Source organism: Scheffersomyces xylosifermentans (genome assembly GCF_036884685.1).
Source record: "Scheffersomyces xylosifermentans strain CBS 12540 chromosome Unknown RJT20scaffold_2, whole genome shotgun sequence".
In the NCBI taxonomy this organism is placed as follows: Eukaryota; Fungi; Ascomycota; class Pichiomycetes; order Serinales; family Debaryomycetaceae; genus Scheffersomyces; species Scheffersomyces xylosifermentans.
In genome coordinates, this window is record NW_027042940.1 from 2,147,056 (window position 1) to 2,163,089 (window position 16,034).

Here is a 16,034-nt window from a genome sequence, read left to right on the forward strand (position 1 = left end):
GATTAGTTTAACGAAATTTCTTCTAATGAAATTTGCTTTCTTATATATATGTTCTGCACTCTGTCGTATTATGTGGGACGTATGTTCAATATAACAAGCTTATCTTTTTGTAGTGATATTTTTACAGCTATTGCCCAAATGAAATATAATGAAACTTAATATGAAACTTAACAACTAATTATATTACAATTCCACGAACTCCAGTCCATATCTATTACATCACAAATACGTCTGCTTTAGCAAATCCTTTTGACCATAGTAATTTCCAACAAGAACAAGAACCATATTGATAGTATACTTCGCAGCCAAAGTACTACTATCATTTTGAGGATCTGTCTCTTGAATCTTAATTGCTAATTTCAACGCTTTCTTTCCCAAGTCTCGGACCACCGAACTCTCATTAGGATCAAGTAGATTATCGATCCGTAGCAAGACCGACCAAATCCACTTTGATAAGGTAGCTGTTGTAGACACACTTAGCCATTTGGTGAAGTAAACCAAAAGCTTTATCACCGTCGGCCGATCTATATTTTTGTAGAAGAAGACCATAGACGGAGGGTCATTTTCCACTACGTACTTCCTCCATTGACTGGCTGTCTCTGGTACTTCCACCTGAGCCACAGGACTAGATAGTATTTCGGCTTGTAGAGCATGGACTCTTTCCTTTACATTTAAGAATTCCTCGAGTAAATTGGCTGACCAAATACCCAAGCTTTCGTCTGAATCGGTCTTTGAAATGGCTGGGTTAACCACAACTTCAGGCCCAACTTGTACCTGGTTATGTATATCATTTGTCGTCAGATTGTTTTCTTTTGATATTATATCGCTTTCTTCACCCCGTTTCACATAGTACACTGATTGGTCATTTTCTGCCTCGCTCCTCACGCTCTTCAAGTAACTAGCAACCGCAATTGACTCATCGTCATCATCTCTATCGCTTCCGTATTCAGTTGTAGGAAAGGCAGCGTATTGGCCAAATGTAGCATCTACTGTCCTTTTAGTACTTGCATTATCCCAATTGTCTTCTTCTTCGTACGACTGATCCAGAATTCCAGCCTGCCGTATCGAGTCCTCTACTTTTTGTCCTTTCGAAGATCCTTGATGCTCTTCCCTTTGATTATCTTCTTCTGGATTATCCATTTTAACATCAAGATTTAGATCTATATTCATATCTAACTCTAATCGTCTATTAAACAAGATTTTACAGTTCTACAATATAAATATATAGAATTAACAAGCAGTGACTACTTTAGTTAATCACTTTTCCAACACTAGTCTATGCCAATTACCTCCCTTACATTATCACAACCTTCTTCTCTTCCCTACTTTTCAATTCTTTCAGTAAATCATTTTGTAGTTCTGGCGCTACCAGTCCTTATTTTTTGGAACCATTTCGGCGCTACCCTTATTAAACAATATGTCGCATGAATTAGTAGAAGTCTTTATGAATAGAAATGATAGTATATTGCATTATACTAGTTTCAAAGTTTTTCGTTATATTTAAAGCTTGTTTCACTTGGTTACCAGAGTCGCTTACTTCTCTTCTATCTTCTTTTTCCTCCATCTCAGAACCACTCTTCTCTCGTACCTCCTCCCTCAATTCATTCTCTATAACTCCTCTGCAAATGCTCCCCAACGCCATATGTCGCACTTTCGCAACAATAACTGCCTCCACGACATTATTACACCTTCATTATCGTTAACTATGGAGTGACTATAACCATTAAATATATTCACTATATCCTTCTACTACTTATACAATTTGATCATTTGGTCCGTATTAAAACGACGTAGTTGTGCTCGTAGAGCCGCCTAATATCACTACGAAATGGGTGCCGGATTATCGCTTTTGGCGCCGTCGGCTCCTACTGTTGCCATCTCCTCTTACGTGGATGTGCTTGAAGACTACCAATATATAGAGCTCATAAACAACTCCCGGTTTCTTAAAACAGTCAAGGCAATAGATAAGAAGTCGGGAATGTATGTGATTTTGAAAATCCTCATAAAACCAGCGGGAACTACTTCTAATGATACCCTTGCTCTAGAGAGAGTCATAGAACTGTTGGGCAGACAGTCATTTCTTATTGCTAGTTTCCCCAATATCATCCCATTCCATAAGATCATAGAAACAGACAGAGCGGGCTACTTAATTAGGAAAATGGCCAAAACAAACTTATATGATAGAATTTCATTGAGACCATTTTTGGAACCCATAGAGAAATTGTTTGTTGTTTTCCAAATGCTTAAGGTGGTAAGCAAATTGCATTCTTTGGGAGTCCACCACGGAGACTTAAAACTAGAAAACTTCCTAGTAACACCTTGGAATTGGGTTATGTTATCAGATTTTGCCGAGTTTCTCAAACCAAGAAAGATCCCAGAAGACAATCCCAACCAGTACTCATTCTATTTCGATAATTCAGCTAGAAGAATATGTTATCTCGCTCCAGAAAGATTCTACAACTCCAAAGAAAATTCAAACGCACAAAGTGTTGAAGAAGACAGTCATAGATCAGGTGTTGACAAATTGACTGACGAAATGGACTTATTCAGTTTAGGCTGTGTAATAGCTGAATTCTTTTCTGATGGAGAACCAACATTTACATTGTCCCAGTTGTTCAAATATATGAAGAACGAATATGTGCCAGATTTCAGCTCCATACATAATAATAGTATTAAGGACTTGGTTGCCAAGTTGATCACAATTCGTCCAGAAGATAGAGTTCCCGCTGACGAACTTATCGAGACATTTAGAGGAAAATGTTTCCCCGATGTATTCTATGACTTTCTTTATGATTTTATGTCAGACTTGTATGGAAGTGGGTCCTTTACTATACCGCAAGGAGATGATAATGTTTCTATCAGTGATTTGAAAATTGAAAAAATCTACAATAACTTCGATAAAATAGCAAATGCTTTGCATTTCGACTACAACAATCCAAATCAGAGCGCAGGCGTAAGAGAGAAAAATGGATTTGTGCCGTTGAAGTTAAACCTTCCTGGTATCCCTAAAAACTATGTAATAAAACCCAATAATTACCCCAAGGAGGATGAGGGTCTGACTGCAGCTATCATCTTAAGTGTGGTCTTCTCATTACTGAAGTCTTTAAAACGAGTATCTTCCAAAATTAAAGCATGTGAATTGATATTGGCCCTCTCGGAAAGAGTGAATGATGAGTGCAAACTTGACAGGTCGTTGCCTATCCTTTGCTCATTTTTGGACGAGTTCGTCGAGAGCTCCTCGGCTGCAATACTTAGGAGCCTTGACATACATAAGAAGCCACTAGACTTAGAAACCTTCAAGAACTCAAATATTTCTTCAAAGGTTGCTTGCACGGCTCTCACTTCAATAACGACATTAATCTTGTCATGTTCGTATATTGCTCCTATCAACGTTTTGTTGTTTCCGAAGTATTTGCTTCCCAAATTATTCGACATCTACCAATTGAACATTCCTGAAGAGGAAAGTAATATAATTAAAGTGACATTGGCTGGTTGTCTTCCCTATCTTGCAAACTCATCTAAGAAACTCTGGATGATGTCTAAGTCTTTTAAGGTGGAAGACAACTACAATAGAAACATGCCAGTTTCCCTTAGTGGAAATATCAATGGCAATGCATCAACTAATACATTGAGTATTTCAAAAGACGAACTAGATAATCATTTTGAAGAACTCACACACCGCTTGTTAACAGACTCAAGCTCTCTGGTCAGAATCAGTCTTGTTAATAGCATCCTACCACTTTGTCATTTCTTTGGCATAGAGAAGACTAATGATATCATCTTACCACATTTGATCTCATATCTTAATGACTCGAACATTGGGTTACGTCTTGCATTTTTGTCTTCAATTTTGCAGATTGCTCCATTTGTGGGCGTTCTTTCGTTCGAACAGTACATTCTTCCATTATTAGTTCAAACGTTGGGAGACCTGGAGCAATTGGTAATATTGAAGGTATTGGAGATTTTTAATGAGTTTGTCCAAACTCGATTAATCAACCCTAGAACTGAATTTAATGCACTCGATATCTACAAAGAGTTACTCTCCAACTCGATAAACTTATTATTACATCCAAATGAATGGATCAGACAATCTGTGTTGTGTTTGATAGTGTCTATCAGTGACAATTTGACTGACGCTGACAGATATTGTTTTCTTTATCCTTTGATTAAAGGCTTTTTGACATATGATTTGTCAATAATCAGTTGGGGTACCTTATATCCTTGCTTGACTAAGCCATTATCTCGACAAGTTTATAAGCAAGCAATAACTTGGTGCTTGGAAGCTACAAGTGAATCATTATTTTGGCAGAGGGGATTCTCTGCTGCCAACCCATCAACAAGGATCGATTCACAAATAGTTTCGGTCTCGAAGAATATGGCAACGTCTGTCTACTTGTCTAAAGCACATCCCCATTCAAACTTTTCCAATGGCGCAGCTGATCTCTCTTTATCTCCCGAAGACAAGCGTTCGCTTATGAAATTGAAGGCAGTTGGACTCGCTGATAAAGATACATGGAAAATTTTCGTTATGAAAGACCACATTCTCCGTGTTGCGAAGTCAGCGAATAGCATTTACAACCCCTCTCTGAATTATAAGGTGTCGGCAGATTCAGATGTGGATTCTAAGAGAGGTGATTCAACAAAGTTTGAAAACGAAGAAGATAACTTCAAAAAAGTGTCAGATCATCTTGAAATTAGGCCAAGAAATATATTCTTTGATATATGTTACAAGTCTGAACCGTTGCTTTCGGGCTCAAGAACTTCCGAAGCTAATATTGAGGCATCTACTAAACCAGGTGATTCAATTTCGCTTCAAGGATTCGATGCTAGGAGGGCTTCGGCCTCCTTGGTTCTCCCAAATCTTGCCAGAGTTAAAGCTTCCGTGCAGACTGTAGAAGCCAATGTATTTGGAGAACTCGAGATGAGCCATGATGCTGGCAACCTAGACTCACTCTATCACCAACACCACCATCACGTTCATTCGACAAGAGACTCTAATCTGACGCATAGAATGTTTGTTGTCAATAATATGAAAACTGTAACTGTCAACATTACACATGACTACAATGGGCATAACCCGTTTATTTTGAATTATTTGAACGGCCTATCCTTCGAGCCTAGCTTAAGTGAATTCCCTGAATTTGGGAATATTGTTAGATCTTCTAAACCGTCATTAGGGGTCATGAATAGCGCGAAGCAATGGAGTCCGAAGGGCATTCTAGTTTCAAGAATCAACCCAGAAAATAACAACGGTAATATCGACGGTATAACTTGTTTGGTAACGGGACCAACTTCTGAATTCTTTGTCAGTGGTTCAGAGATGGGACTTCTTAAAATTTGGGACAATTATAAGATGGAAAAAATCACTACCGTCAATACCGCCAGTCTTACATTGGATCTTGAATCAGCAATTACTACAATCCGCTTTATTGCAGACAGATTTGTCATGGCAGTAGCGACAGTCGACGGAGCTATACGCATATTTAGAATCGATGTCAATAGAGGGAAAAATAAGAGAATAACGAAGTATACGAAGCTTTCTCTTATCAGAAAGTATGATTTATCAGATAATAATGACAGTTTAAATGGAGCCTACCTATTAGAGTGTGAATTTATTTTATCAGAGAAGCAAAGTTTGTTGATTGGAATCACTCCTTCTGGGTTCATAATTGCTCTTGATATAATCAAGATGGAAAAAGTCTTTGTACTTCAAAATCCGTTGATCCACGGAGCTCCCCAAAGTTTTATAGTTGACCATAATGGAGATTGGCTCTTAACCAGAACGGCTCGTGGTATTTTATGTTTATGGGACTTGCGGTTTAAAATATTGGTTAGTGTTAAGAAGATTCAGCTCCAAATTGGAGATGAGAGACCCCACACCACTGCCGAATCAACCGGACGACTTGTACTTCTTCCAAAAGATTTCAAGTTACCAACAGCCAATGGAAGTAGCTACGATGATGCAGAGCCTCCCTCGACGACCAAGGGCAAAGAAGACGCAAAGTCTTATTTCATGATGATAGGCTGTAGCAAGGAGGGCGACATTTCGATATGGGAAATTCCAAGCTTCAAATGCAAGCATATCCTCAGCTCGCATGTAGATAACCCTTACATCAAGAACTATTCATTAGTTGAAGTTCCAAAGTCGAAAGAGGTTGATATTGATAGTCTTGTGTCGGATATCAATTTTGAAGTAAATGGACTTGAAGGTGATGCCGTGGTATCAAACCATAGTATGACCTCCATAAGCCACTTCAGTTTCAATAACGATAATTATTTGATTAGTTCAACATGGGATAGAAGGATCATTGCATGGAATTTGGATAACGTTAAGGCATCTGTATCTGTCAATAGCGACCACGAAACAAGGTTTGTCAAGAATACCTTCAGTAAGCAGGCAATAACTTTGATTAACGAGACGCAAGTGAAGAACTCCCAGAAAACGGCCAAAGAGAATGTGCGTTCTTTGAAAGAAATAGCCCAAGCACAACCAAATCTGTTGGCTAGACACCAGGACAAAATTACAGCTATAGACGTAATTACAAAACCCTTTGAGATGATTGTCTCTGCGGATAGAAATGGCTTCATCAATCTCTACAAATGAGGATATTTGGGGACATTCAGATACAAATTACAGCACATTAGTCAACTAATTCACCAGTGTGAAATTTCCGGTAAGCGATCAGTTCTCTCTTTGCCTTCTAGAAACAATCAGATTTTCGCCTATATTGTACAATTATTAACTGGGGTCCCTTTCCCCTTTCTTGTGACTTCAATATTCCCTTTCCCCTTTCTTGTGACATCAATATTCCTTTTTACAGCGCTGTAGTCTCATCTACAGCATTTGGTAAATGTGGAAGTTTGCCCTACCTACGGTAAAGCAAACCGTACGAGTTTAATTTGAATAATAATTGCAATAATACTTACCTTAATAATAATCATAATAATAATATAGTTGCAGGTATCCCCCAAAGCAAGCATCAGACGAAGCCCATCTTGGCATAGCAGTATCAAGAAACGGATGTTGTTCATAGCTTACTTATTCCTACCTGCTTATAAAAAACTGACTTCTTTAGAGCACACAGCAACAACCGCATATATGTACCTGTAAAATATACATTATACATATACATCCGTGCATTGTAGATCATAAACCCTAAATTTAGTCAATGTACTCCTATCTGTGATCCCGTCGCTTCAACCTTGCTTCTTTGTATATACTGCACCAACGACGGTTCATCCCTTTAATGCATCATGCCATTTATAGCGATGCGACCCTCGAATTTTTCATTTCCCAAACGAGAAGAAACTCAACCCCACAAGTCGAAGAATAAGTAGAAATACAGCAAATTGCACAGACACAGAAATCTAGACACAACTTAAAGACTAAGCATGCCATTTGACGACGCCAAGGGTTTACAAATTGCACTTGAAGAGGCCAAGAAAGGTATGTGTAAGGGGCAATGTCGACAGAGACAACTGCACCCCCCACCATTGCTGTGTAGAGCAAGGTGAGTTAGTACTAACTAAAAATAGGGTATGAGGAGGGTGGAGTGCCTATCGGAGGAGTTTTGATCAGTGAGGACGGTACCATCTTGGGCCGTGGCCACAATATGAGATTCCAAAAGGATCTGGCCATTTTACATGGAGAAATGGCCACTTTGGAGAACGCTGGACGGTTGAAGGGCAGTGTGTACAAGAACTGTACGATGTACACTACATTATCTCCCTGTAACATGTGCTCTGGAGCCTGTATTATGTATGGAATCAAGAGAGTAGTATTGGGAGAGAACGAGAACTTTCAGGGAGCAGAGGAGTTGCTTAAATCGGTAGGAGTCGAGGTGGTGAACTTGGATAACCAGGAATGTAAGGATTTGATGAAGAAGTTTATTGAAGAGAGACCAAAGGACTGGTATGAGGATATTGGGGAGTAATTTTTTGGAGCAATTGGAGCAATTGGACTAGTAGAGGAGCATCTGCTGCTTATAGTAGCCGTTCTATGGCTTGCAGAGTTGTTGTAGTCGAGTGTCGTCGTTCTTTTAATGTGTTTATTTGCATTATGCATTATGGTTTTGAAATAGGTTGATTGTGGTTCTTTTTATGGCCTATGTAAGTATTAAAATAGTAGGTTGAATATATGACATTATAGATATAATTAAGTAAATTAAGTCGTCAAACGGGATGAATTTTGAAATATTTACAAGCATTCAGAAGTATTTACAACAGTTGAGAATATGTCTGAATTGAAAGGGTCCAGTTATTCAATCTTCGGTATTAACTACTCACTATCTAATACAATATTGTTCAACAATGAGCCCTATTCCATTCACCATTTATATTCATTTTTATATATTTTTATATTATTACATGGATAAATAAAATAAATTTCTATTACGCCTTCTCGACTACTTCTCCAACATGAATTTACCCTCTATTATAACCACCTCCATTTTATAATCACATCATATCACATATCCATAAACTCTCTTCTCACAATAACGTTATCTACGCTAACTAATTTTTGTTAGTGCGGAAATTTAATCTGGAACCGTTTTATTATTGCTGAAGTTAGATTTATGGAATGGTACTTCTTTCTGTAGTGTGACAATTTCTATGAGCAAACGGAAACTTGATGATGAAGAAAATAGTTTAGAAGATGCAGAAGGTAAAGATAAAACAAAAGATGTAGTCAACGGAGTAAATTCTGTGGTTATTTGTGATACTCCTCCTTGTAATCGTAATCCTAAGCACTTCTCGAATTATTCGGAGTATGAACTCCATTTCATAAGTAGCCATAATTATATCTGCAACGAATGCAGAAAAAGGTTTCCTTCGGAGTTGTTTCTTGAGCTCCATATTGATGAAAACCACAACCCGTTCACTAAAATTGAACAGGATAAGGGAGGAAAGATTTTCAAGTGCTTTAATTATTCCCCAACGGGATGTACAAAGAAGTGCTCAACACCCAAGAAACGTAGATTACACATGATAGACAAACATGGATATCCGAAAGAGTTCCGATTTGACATTGTTAATAGGGGATTATGAGATTATTTATTAATATGTACATAGAAATAGACAAAAAGCGATATTGACAGAAGAATCATGGATATTCATTAGGTTCACCAATGTAGAATTATAAACCTGTCAGGGCGGAATCACTTCTATGAGTACACTAAGTGTGATATATTGCTTTAGGGATGATAAGGCAAAGAAATGCTAATCAGAGCACCGTCTACGACGTTGTTCCATTCGTATCAAGCTTTCTCTTCTTGAGTACAACAGGACCCTTCAGCAACTGTGCAATTATCTTGTCATCAAATATAGACGAGCAAGCTGGGCATTTCCCAGTTTCTGGAATGATACTCATAATGCATAGGCACACCGAACAGACGTATCCAACATCAACGGATTTCCCCGTAATAAAGCAACTTGCCCTATAGTTGACATTTGAATTTGTGGGCAAGATAATAAACGGTCTGATGGAAGGCTCGACGAAAAAGGCACTTGTTAGCACTTGTATGATACCCCTTGGGTCGTCTATATGAAGATAGATACCATTTGTAGCGTCTGATGCTTGCTGTAAGTAAGAAGAGTCCTTGAAACCAAGCTTCGCTATGTCTATAGAAGTCTTCATTTTTTGGGCAGCAAAGATAGAGTTCATGATAGGAATGTACTTGACATCATCTTCATCATTTGCTGAAACAATAAGAATTCTCGATCTCATTGATGTAATGCTATTGGAAGCAGCTCCTGCTGCTGAGTTGCTGTTGCTATTGGAATTGCCGGCGTTTGCATTCACACTTGTAGTTGAGTTAATTGCAGATGCTGTAGTTGTGGAAATAGACTGATCTAGTGTTAGCATTCTGTTTGTATAAGCCAATGCCATGCTTAGGGCTCCCGAAAGAGTTGATTTCTGATCTTCATTTTGGATATTCTTGGCTATCTGCTTGAAACACTCGTTCAATTCTTCCAATACGGCCTCATCGACAACCCTGAATTGTCTATACATGCCTCTATTCACTAAAGTAGGAGCAAATTCGGGAGCTTGTTCGTCTTCTCTACCGTCCCCAATGTGCGATCCACTAATGCTTTGATGACGTCTAACTTCGTCGTAGTTCTTATTTGGATTTGGATAGAGGAATTTCGAGCCTTCTGGTGACGACGCTATGAAAGCCACCTGATTAGAGTTGTTTAAAGACAAGTGTGCGTTCATAAACACGAGCAAAGACTTAGCAAGCTCATGGATCGATATCTGATCTCGAATACGGAACCAACCAGCTGGAGAGATATCTAGGATCACCGTCAAAAGCGACGGATCGTCGTTAGATGCCTCTATAGTGGTTGATTCCGTAAATACTCTATCTGATATAGCATCCATGACCTATATATATATAAGCAAAATATTAGCAATAATGCAATTGAAAGCAAAGAAATGATATTTATCAAATCATAGAAAGCTTGCAAAAATTGATTTTGATAAGTCGAATTGATTTTTCAATGTGGTGTTTTAGTGATGTTACTATTAAGTGGTATATATTTCCTAATTAGGAAGTCTAGTACATCTAAGCTATAGTATAGTAACTGTAGATGAAAAGGTGATGCTGATTTATTTGGTTTCAATTTTCACTTAAGATGTGCTTATCAATAAATAGTAAATACTTGTGGCAAGAGCTACAAAATGATATCGTTATCTCTTAGTTTTTCCTATATTACAGTATATTACATTTAACTAAATCGTGGATTACAATACTTATTAACTACACTAAAAAGTGAACACAAATAACTTGTAAATAACCTAGTTAACCAAAGCAGAGGCAGTAGCAGACTCGTACTTCCAGTTTGGTGGCAAGACGGAGACGGTTCTGTAGTATCTGGCCAATCTGTGGATTCTAGATTCAATCAAAATCAATCTGAACTTGGAGTCCTTGTCCTTTCTGTTTCTCTCCAAGTGCTTTCTGACAGAGACAGCCTTCTTGATCATGTAGTACAAGTCCTCTGGGAGCTCAGCAGCAAGACCGTTGGCCTTCAAGATTCTCAAGATCTTGTTACCGGTGACAACCTTGGATTGGGAAACACCGTGAGCATCTCTCAATTGGACACCGATTTGAGATGGGGTCAAACCCTTTCTAGCGTACTTAACAACTTGCTCAACGACGTCGTCAGAAGACAACTTGAACCAAGATGGAGCGTTTCTAGAGTATGGAATAGCGGAGGATGAAATACCCTTACCCTAAAGAAATGACTGTTAGTATATTGCTCATTTTGTAATACGATACAACGACAACATTTGCAGGAGCTGATGAGACGACAAGGCAAATTCCGTAACATTATGAGATGTAAAGAAAAGCCCAAGTCGGTCCCAGGTTTGTTTTCAGAGTGTTCTTGATGAGACAAGTCCTTACAGACCTATCACTTCGAGAGCAGAGTAAAAGACATGTTCAAACGGCGTTTCCCCTGCGTGACTACACTTTAATAATAAGTGGTATCGACCAGCAGTGACTCACGACGGCGAGTGTAAGTATCAAAAACAAGAGCTTATATTAATGGTTCGAGCAATTAGTGCTATTTGAACCATTTACTCTTGAGCAGACCTCAACTCTAAAACCGTCGTGCAACCGAATCGATCCTTTTCAACTTAGTTATCAAGTATTGACAATGCTGATGCTTAGATCTGGTTATGATTATTCACATACAGATGAATGCATACGACCCATGATGACGATTGATAATAATTATATTAACTGAAGAACAAAAGACTACAACGACTGTTAATCATTAAAACAGGATTCTCCCCTACATTTATATGTCTGAAAATTTTTCACTTATGGAAAATTGGAACTTCACACGACTGAAAAAAATTAAGTTGACAGATGGATATGTGTACTGGGTTTTACTGTGAATTAGAGTTAATTTGAGTCTGGAAGAAGTGAGAGAGAAAGTGAGAGTGAGACTTGGCAGAACTAAGAGTTTGGAGAAGTGAGAGTTGGCAGAAGTGAGAGTTGGCAGAAGAAGAGAGCGAAAAAAGATTTTTGGAGTCCATCCACACCGCAGTAACTTTAAAATTACTCTATTGGTATACTTAGTTAGAGAATTTGACTTGGAACATATATTAGAGTAGTGGTGAGGTGATGGCTGCAATTATGATGATAGATGGTAATGATGTGAATGAGAAGATAAGATGTGAGGGACAATGAATGGGGGGTAGTGTCTTGTAGGGCGTACATCGGAAGAATTACTTTGTATAGTAGTTCTTTAGTTGGTCATTTTCCTTATATGTTGTTATTGTTTCTATTGCTTGTGTATTGTCTCTGTATCAAGTGTACTGTAGCTATATATGATATAATATTAATATCACTACAATTGCTCCTCGAGATCTTCGAAATCGTCTTCGTCTTCAACCTTAATGAGTCTGAAAATGTTAGTATCGCCAGAAATGGTCTATCTATAAATTTAAGGTATACGTACTTGGAGACTCCTGCCTTCTCTCTGAATTCTTCAACAGCAGCTGCATACAACATTCTGCTGCCCTGGCTACTGGTTGGGGGGATCCAGTATAAGAGAACCAATGGAGTTTTCAATCTTCCATCTGGTAACTTGTATGGATATGAAAGAACAATGTATCTTGGAGAGTTATCTGGTAACTCCTCTATTAAATCCTCGACTGAAACCACTGGTTCATCGTTTTCCTTCTTAATCTCGTAAGATGTGGTGTCAATGGTATCTATGGATGTTAGTATGCATTAATAACGAAATGATCATGACTTATTGGAAGTAACATTTCAATTGTGACCGTTCAATTGATCATCTGAAGGATATCATGACTTCCTTATTTTTTTCGTAGAATCAAGTTTTTGGTAGAATCTTTTCTCGCCATGTATCACACGATAGTTTACAATTGTTCTTATCATTGCAATCTTTCATACTACATTCAATGTCATCATAAGATTCAATACATACATATGGCAGCTTGCATTGTGCTGATTCTGGCACTGCCAAAACGGAATTTCCGGAGCTCTGCCAACGTCTCGGACGAGAAACTATACAATGATGGCTACATTCGAGCCTGTTAGTCTATAATTCATTAAAAATACCCGTTTCAATGGGGTTTTGGCCAATCCTGATTTCAGTTCCAAAGAACCACTTTTTCACCAGACTTTATCCCATTCTTTTTCATGACGTCATCAACAACAACGACAAAACTGCTCTCTCGCTCGAACATACCATAATAAATATAATATTAATATGTCAAAACTCTATCAAAACCTGTTGTATAATAGACACTGAACTTATTATCTTATCCAGAGCCCCATTTCAGCAATTCATGAAATCTCACCCACATTTCACTACTCGTTTTGTTTTGTACTCTTCCATGCCAGCCATCCTCACTCACTTACTTATAGCGACTCACTCACTCACTCACACTACTCACCTCAGTCACCTGACACCTTATCCTCACTCACTCACTCACCACACTTCCCTCCCTCCATATAAACAACATGTCTGTCTCATCTCCATCTCTCTTCTCACCATACTACCAAAACTCTAATAAACGCTTAATCGGGGAATTCCTACAACCGGTCGTGCGGTTCCCATTACAATAACACAAACATCAAAACATGAGTTTACTGCCAGAAACCGGTTAAAGACATTTATGCAAAAGGAAATGTGATGGAACTGATCAGATGAAATAGCGGCACAGATCTGGTCATATATAAGTGTTGTTATTGCTGACAACGAAAAAAGTGAACGAAAAAGCTACCGATTTTATAAGCAAAGTCAGGAGCTTGTTCATAGTACAACCATTTTGTTTCTTGCATTAAGAAGTAGTACAGTTCTTCTTGTTCTTATTATTACTGTTATTGTTGTTGTTGTTGTATACGATAAATCTGGTATATATAGCATTTACTGAGTAGTTGTGTGTTCTTGATAATTTATCTTTTTATTTTTGACTGTTTTAAATCCACTACCGTTTTTGTTCCTGTTCTACCAGAGAATTCAAGGAAACCATATCTTATTAACGCTTGGATCCATACAAGACCATACGACCCATCAAGGCTATCCTGGAACTGCCTAAAACTGCTTTGCACATAAAGTTCCCCCATTGCATCTTTCCCGATCTCCGATTTGCGGAATTCATAATATAGCTTTAATTATCCTTATCCATCACGCTTAGCATATTAAATAACATGGCGAAGAACAGAGTGAGTGTTCCGCTAATCGAGTTCTTGAAAAGTACGTATTCTGCGTTTGAAATTAGCATCATCCATTTGGAATTCCAGTTACTAACCCCCTTTTAGATAGAATTTACCTTGGAGCATATGATTACTCGCCAGTAGACACCAATGAGTTGGTCTACTTCACAGTAGAAGATGCCCTTCCATACAACGCCTTTCATCTTGACTTCGGTCCCTTACATATTGGTAATTTGTACAGATTCGCCGTTGTGTTACACAATATATTGAACGAGGAAGCCAACCAAGGAAAAGCCATTGTCTTCTACAGCTCCACTTCGCCTAAGGAACGTACTAACGCGGCATGTTTATTATGTTGTTACATGGTATTAGTCCAGTCATGGTCACCACATCAAGTTTTGCAACCAATTGCCCAGATTGACCCGCCTTTCCAAGGCTTCAGAGATGCTGGTTACTCATCAGCAGACTTCGAAATCACTATCCAGGATATCGTCTACGCTATGTGGAGAGCTAAGGAAAGAGGTATGATTGACTTGACTTCTTTCAACTTAGAAGAATATGAACAATATGAAAGAGTCGATCAAGGAGATTTTAATGTGATATCTAAGGATTTTATCGCATTTGCTTCTCCCCAACAAAGTTCTAGAAAAGCGGGATTGAACGAACCATTCCGTAAAGTTTTGAGTTTCTTCATCCAAAACGATGTCCAATTGGTCGTCAGATTGAACTCTCACTTATACGATGCTTCAGAATTCACTAAAAGAAATATACAGCATATCGATATGATCTTCGATGATGGAACTTGTCCTACATTAGAATATGTCCAAAAATTCATTGGAGCAGCAGAATGTATCATTAATAAGGGTGGAAAGATTGCCGTCCATTGTAAAGCTGGACTCGGAAGAACCGGTTGTCTTATCGGCGCCCACTTGATCTACACACATGGGTTCACCGCAAACGAGTGCATAGCATATATGAGAATGATTCGTCCTGGTATGGTTGTGGGCCCTCAACAGCATTGGCTCTACTTGCATCAAAATGATTTCAGAGACTGGAGACATTCAATGGTCTTAGACGTTAGACCGGACGAGTTCATTGGAGGATTGTTCCCATTATGTCCATACGATGAGTTCAAGGCAAGAATGAAACAAGAAGCTAAACAAAGAAAACTCCAGCAGCAACTGGTAAATTCATCCATGAACCAATTCGATTCATCATTCCACACACCTATAAGAAGAAGAAAGATTAGTGGTGCGTTGGCTGCCAAAATTCAAACAGCCGTACCTAACGAGTCTCCAGGGCAGCCGAGAAAGTACAAGGATGAGAACTCATCAGGTGTCGTCGAATTAATAAACAACTCCGATGAGGAGAATATAGTGGTCATGGAAGATGTCGGCAGCAGGAAGGATACCAACTACGATGTTGAAGAAATAAATAATTCAGATGGCTTGGTTTTGAATAGCTCACCAAGAAGAGAATCACCTCCAAGCGATTGGAAGGTATTGAGATCAATCTCTACCAATGGGACCAATCAACCGGTTCTGTTGACCAAGACCACTACCACAACTACAACAAGAACTGTGAGTACCACCTTATCTTCGTCTCCACAGACCTCTCCGCTGTCCATCAAGTTACCAAAATCGAGATCAAGCTCAAGAGTGAGTTCAGGAATGATCCAATCCAAGAGCCCAGGACACAACTACCTTGGTAATCGAGTGCAATCAGCTGGTATCAGGAAGACTAGTACAGGAGTCTCGGCAAGAAAGGCCTAATTCAATATTCTTTGGATAACACTTGGGCTAAGTGTAACCATCATTGTACAATCCATTTTTGTATATA

The 16,034-nt window shown here is 38.6% G+C and overlaps 8 protein-coding genes across 8 annotated transcripts; 4 read left to right on the forward strand and 4 right to left on the reverse strand. All coding sequences in view use genetic code 12, as the record gives it.

Moving 5' to 3' along the window:
- Window positions 1–219: 219 nt before the first annotated feature.
- RJT20DRAFT_133703 (uncharacterized protein) lies at window positions 220–1,140 on the reverse strand (the record flags this gene model as incomplete). The annotated part of the gene is made up of 1 exon (XM_064918241.1): window positions 220–1,140. The coding sequence occupies one exon, from the start codon at window positions 1,138–1,140 to the stop codon at window positions 220–222; it is 921 nt and encodes a 306-aa protein (XP_064776329.1).
- A 612-nt stretch (window positions 1,141–1,752) lies between these two features.
- VPS15 (ubiquitin-binding serine/threonine protein kinase) lies at window positions 1,753–6,737 on the forward strand. The gene has a single exon (XM_064919622.1). It carries the CDS (start codon window positions 1,829–1,831, stop codon window positions 6,602–6,604), a length of 4,776 nt encoding a protein of 1,591 aa, XP_064776330.1. The 5' UTR covers window positions 1,753–1,828; the 3' UTR covers window positions 6,605–6,737.
- A 475-nt stretch (window positions 6,738–7,212) lies between these two features.
- FCA1 (cytosine deaminase) lies at window positions 7,213–8,162 on the forward strand. Its single transcript, XM_064919623.1, has 2 exons — window positions 7,213–7,447; window positions 7,537–8,162. The coding sequence occupies exons 1-2, from the start codon at window positions 7,393–7,395 to the stop codon at window positions 7,932–7,934; spliced, it is 453 nt and encodes a 150-aa protein (XP_064776331.1). The 5' UTR covers window positions 7,213–7,392; the 3' UTR covers window positions 7,935–8,162.
- A 332-nt stretch (window positions 8,163–8,494) lies between these two features.
- Window positions 8,495–9,081, forward strand: RJT20DRAFT_126246 (uncharacterized protein). Its single transcript, XM_064916707.1, has one exon. It carries the CDS (start codon window positions 8,614–8,616, stop codon window positions 9,046–9,048), a length of 435 nt encoding a protein of 144 aa, XP_064776332.1. The 5' UTR covers window positions 8,495–8,613; the 3' UTR covers window positions 9,049–9,081.
- Window positions 9,082–10,537, reverse strand: RJT20DRAFT_126247 (TFIIH/NER complex subunit). Its single transcript, XM_064916708.1, has one exon. It carries the CDS (start codon window positions 10,379–10,381, stop codon window positions 9,236–9,238), a length of 1,146 nt encoding a protein of 381 aa, XP_064776333.1. The 5' UTR covers window positions 10,382–10,537; the 3' UTR covers window positions 9,082–9,235.
- RPS13 (40S ribosomal protein uS15) lies at window positions 10,532–11,769 on the reverse strand. The gene is made up of 2 exons (XM_064915823.1): window positions 11,697–11,769; window positions 10,532–11,233 (listed from the first exon to the last, which is right to left on the reverse strand). Exons 1-2 carry the CDS (start codon window positions 11,715–11,717, stop codon window positions 10,799–10,801), a joined length of 456 nt encoding a protein of 151 aa, XP_064776334.1. The 5' UTR covers window positions 11,718–11,769; the 3' UTR covers window positions 10,532–10,798.
- A 494-nt stretch (window positions 11,770–12,263) lies between these two features.
- On the reverse strand, window positions 12,264–13,334 carry RJT20DRAFT_126253 (uncharacterized protein). Its single transcript, XM_064916709.1, has 4 exons — window positions 13,225–13,334; window positions 12,961–13,054; window positions 12,469–12,724; window positions 12,264–12,412 (listed from the first exon to the last, which is right to left on the reverse strand). Exons 1-4 carry the CDS (start codon window positions 13,225–13,227, stop codon window positions 12,358–12,360), a joined length of 408 nt encoding a protein of 135 aa, XP_064776335.1. The 5' UTR covers window positions 13,228–13,334; the 3' UTR covers window positions 12,264–12,357.
- Window positions 13,335–13,869: 535 nt separating this feature from the next.
- Window positions 13,870–16,021, forward strand: CDC14 (phosphoprotein phosphatase). Its single transcript, XM_064919624.1, has 2 exons — window positions 13,870–14,235; window positions 14,301–16,021. The coding sequence occupies exons 1-2, from the start codon at window positions 14,190–14,192 to the stop codon at window positions 15,965–15,967; spliced, it is 1,713 nt and encodes a 570-aa protein (XP_064776336.1). The 5' UTR covers window positions 13,870–14,189; the 3' UTR covers window positions 15,968–16,021.
- The last annotated feature ends 13 nt before the right edge of the window (window positions 16,022–16,034 follow it).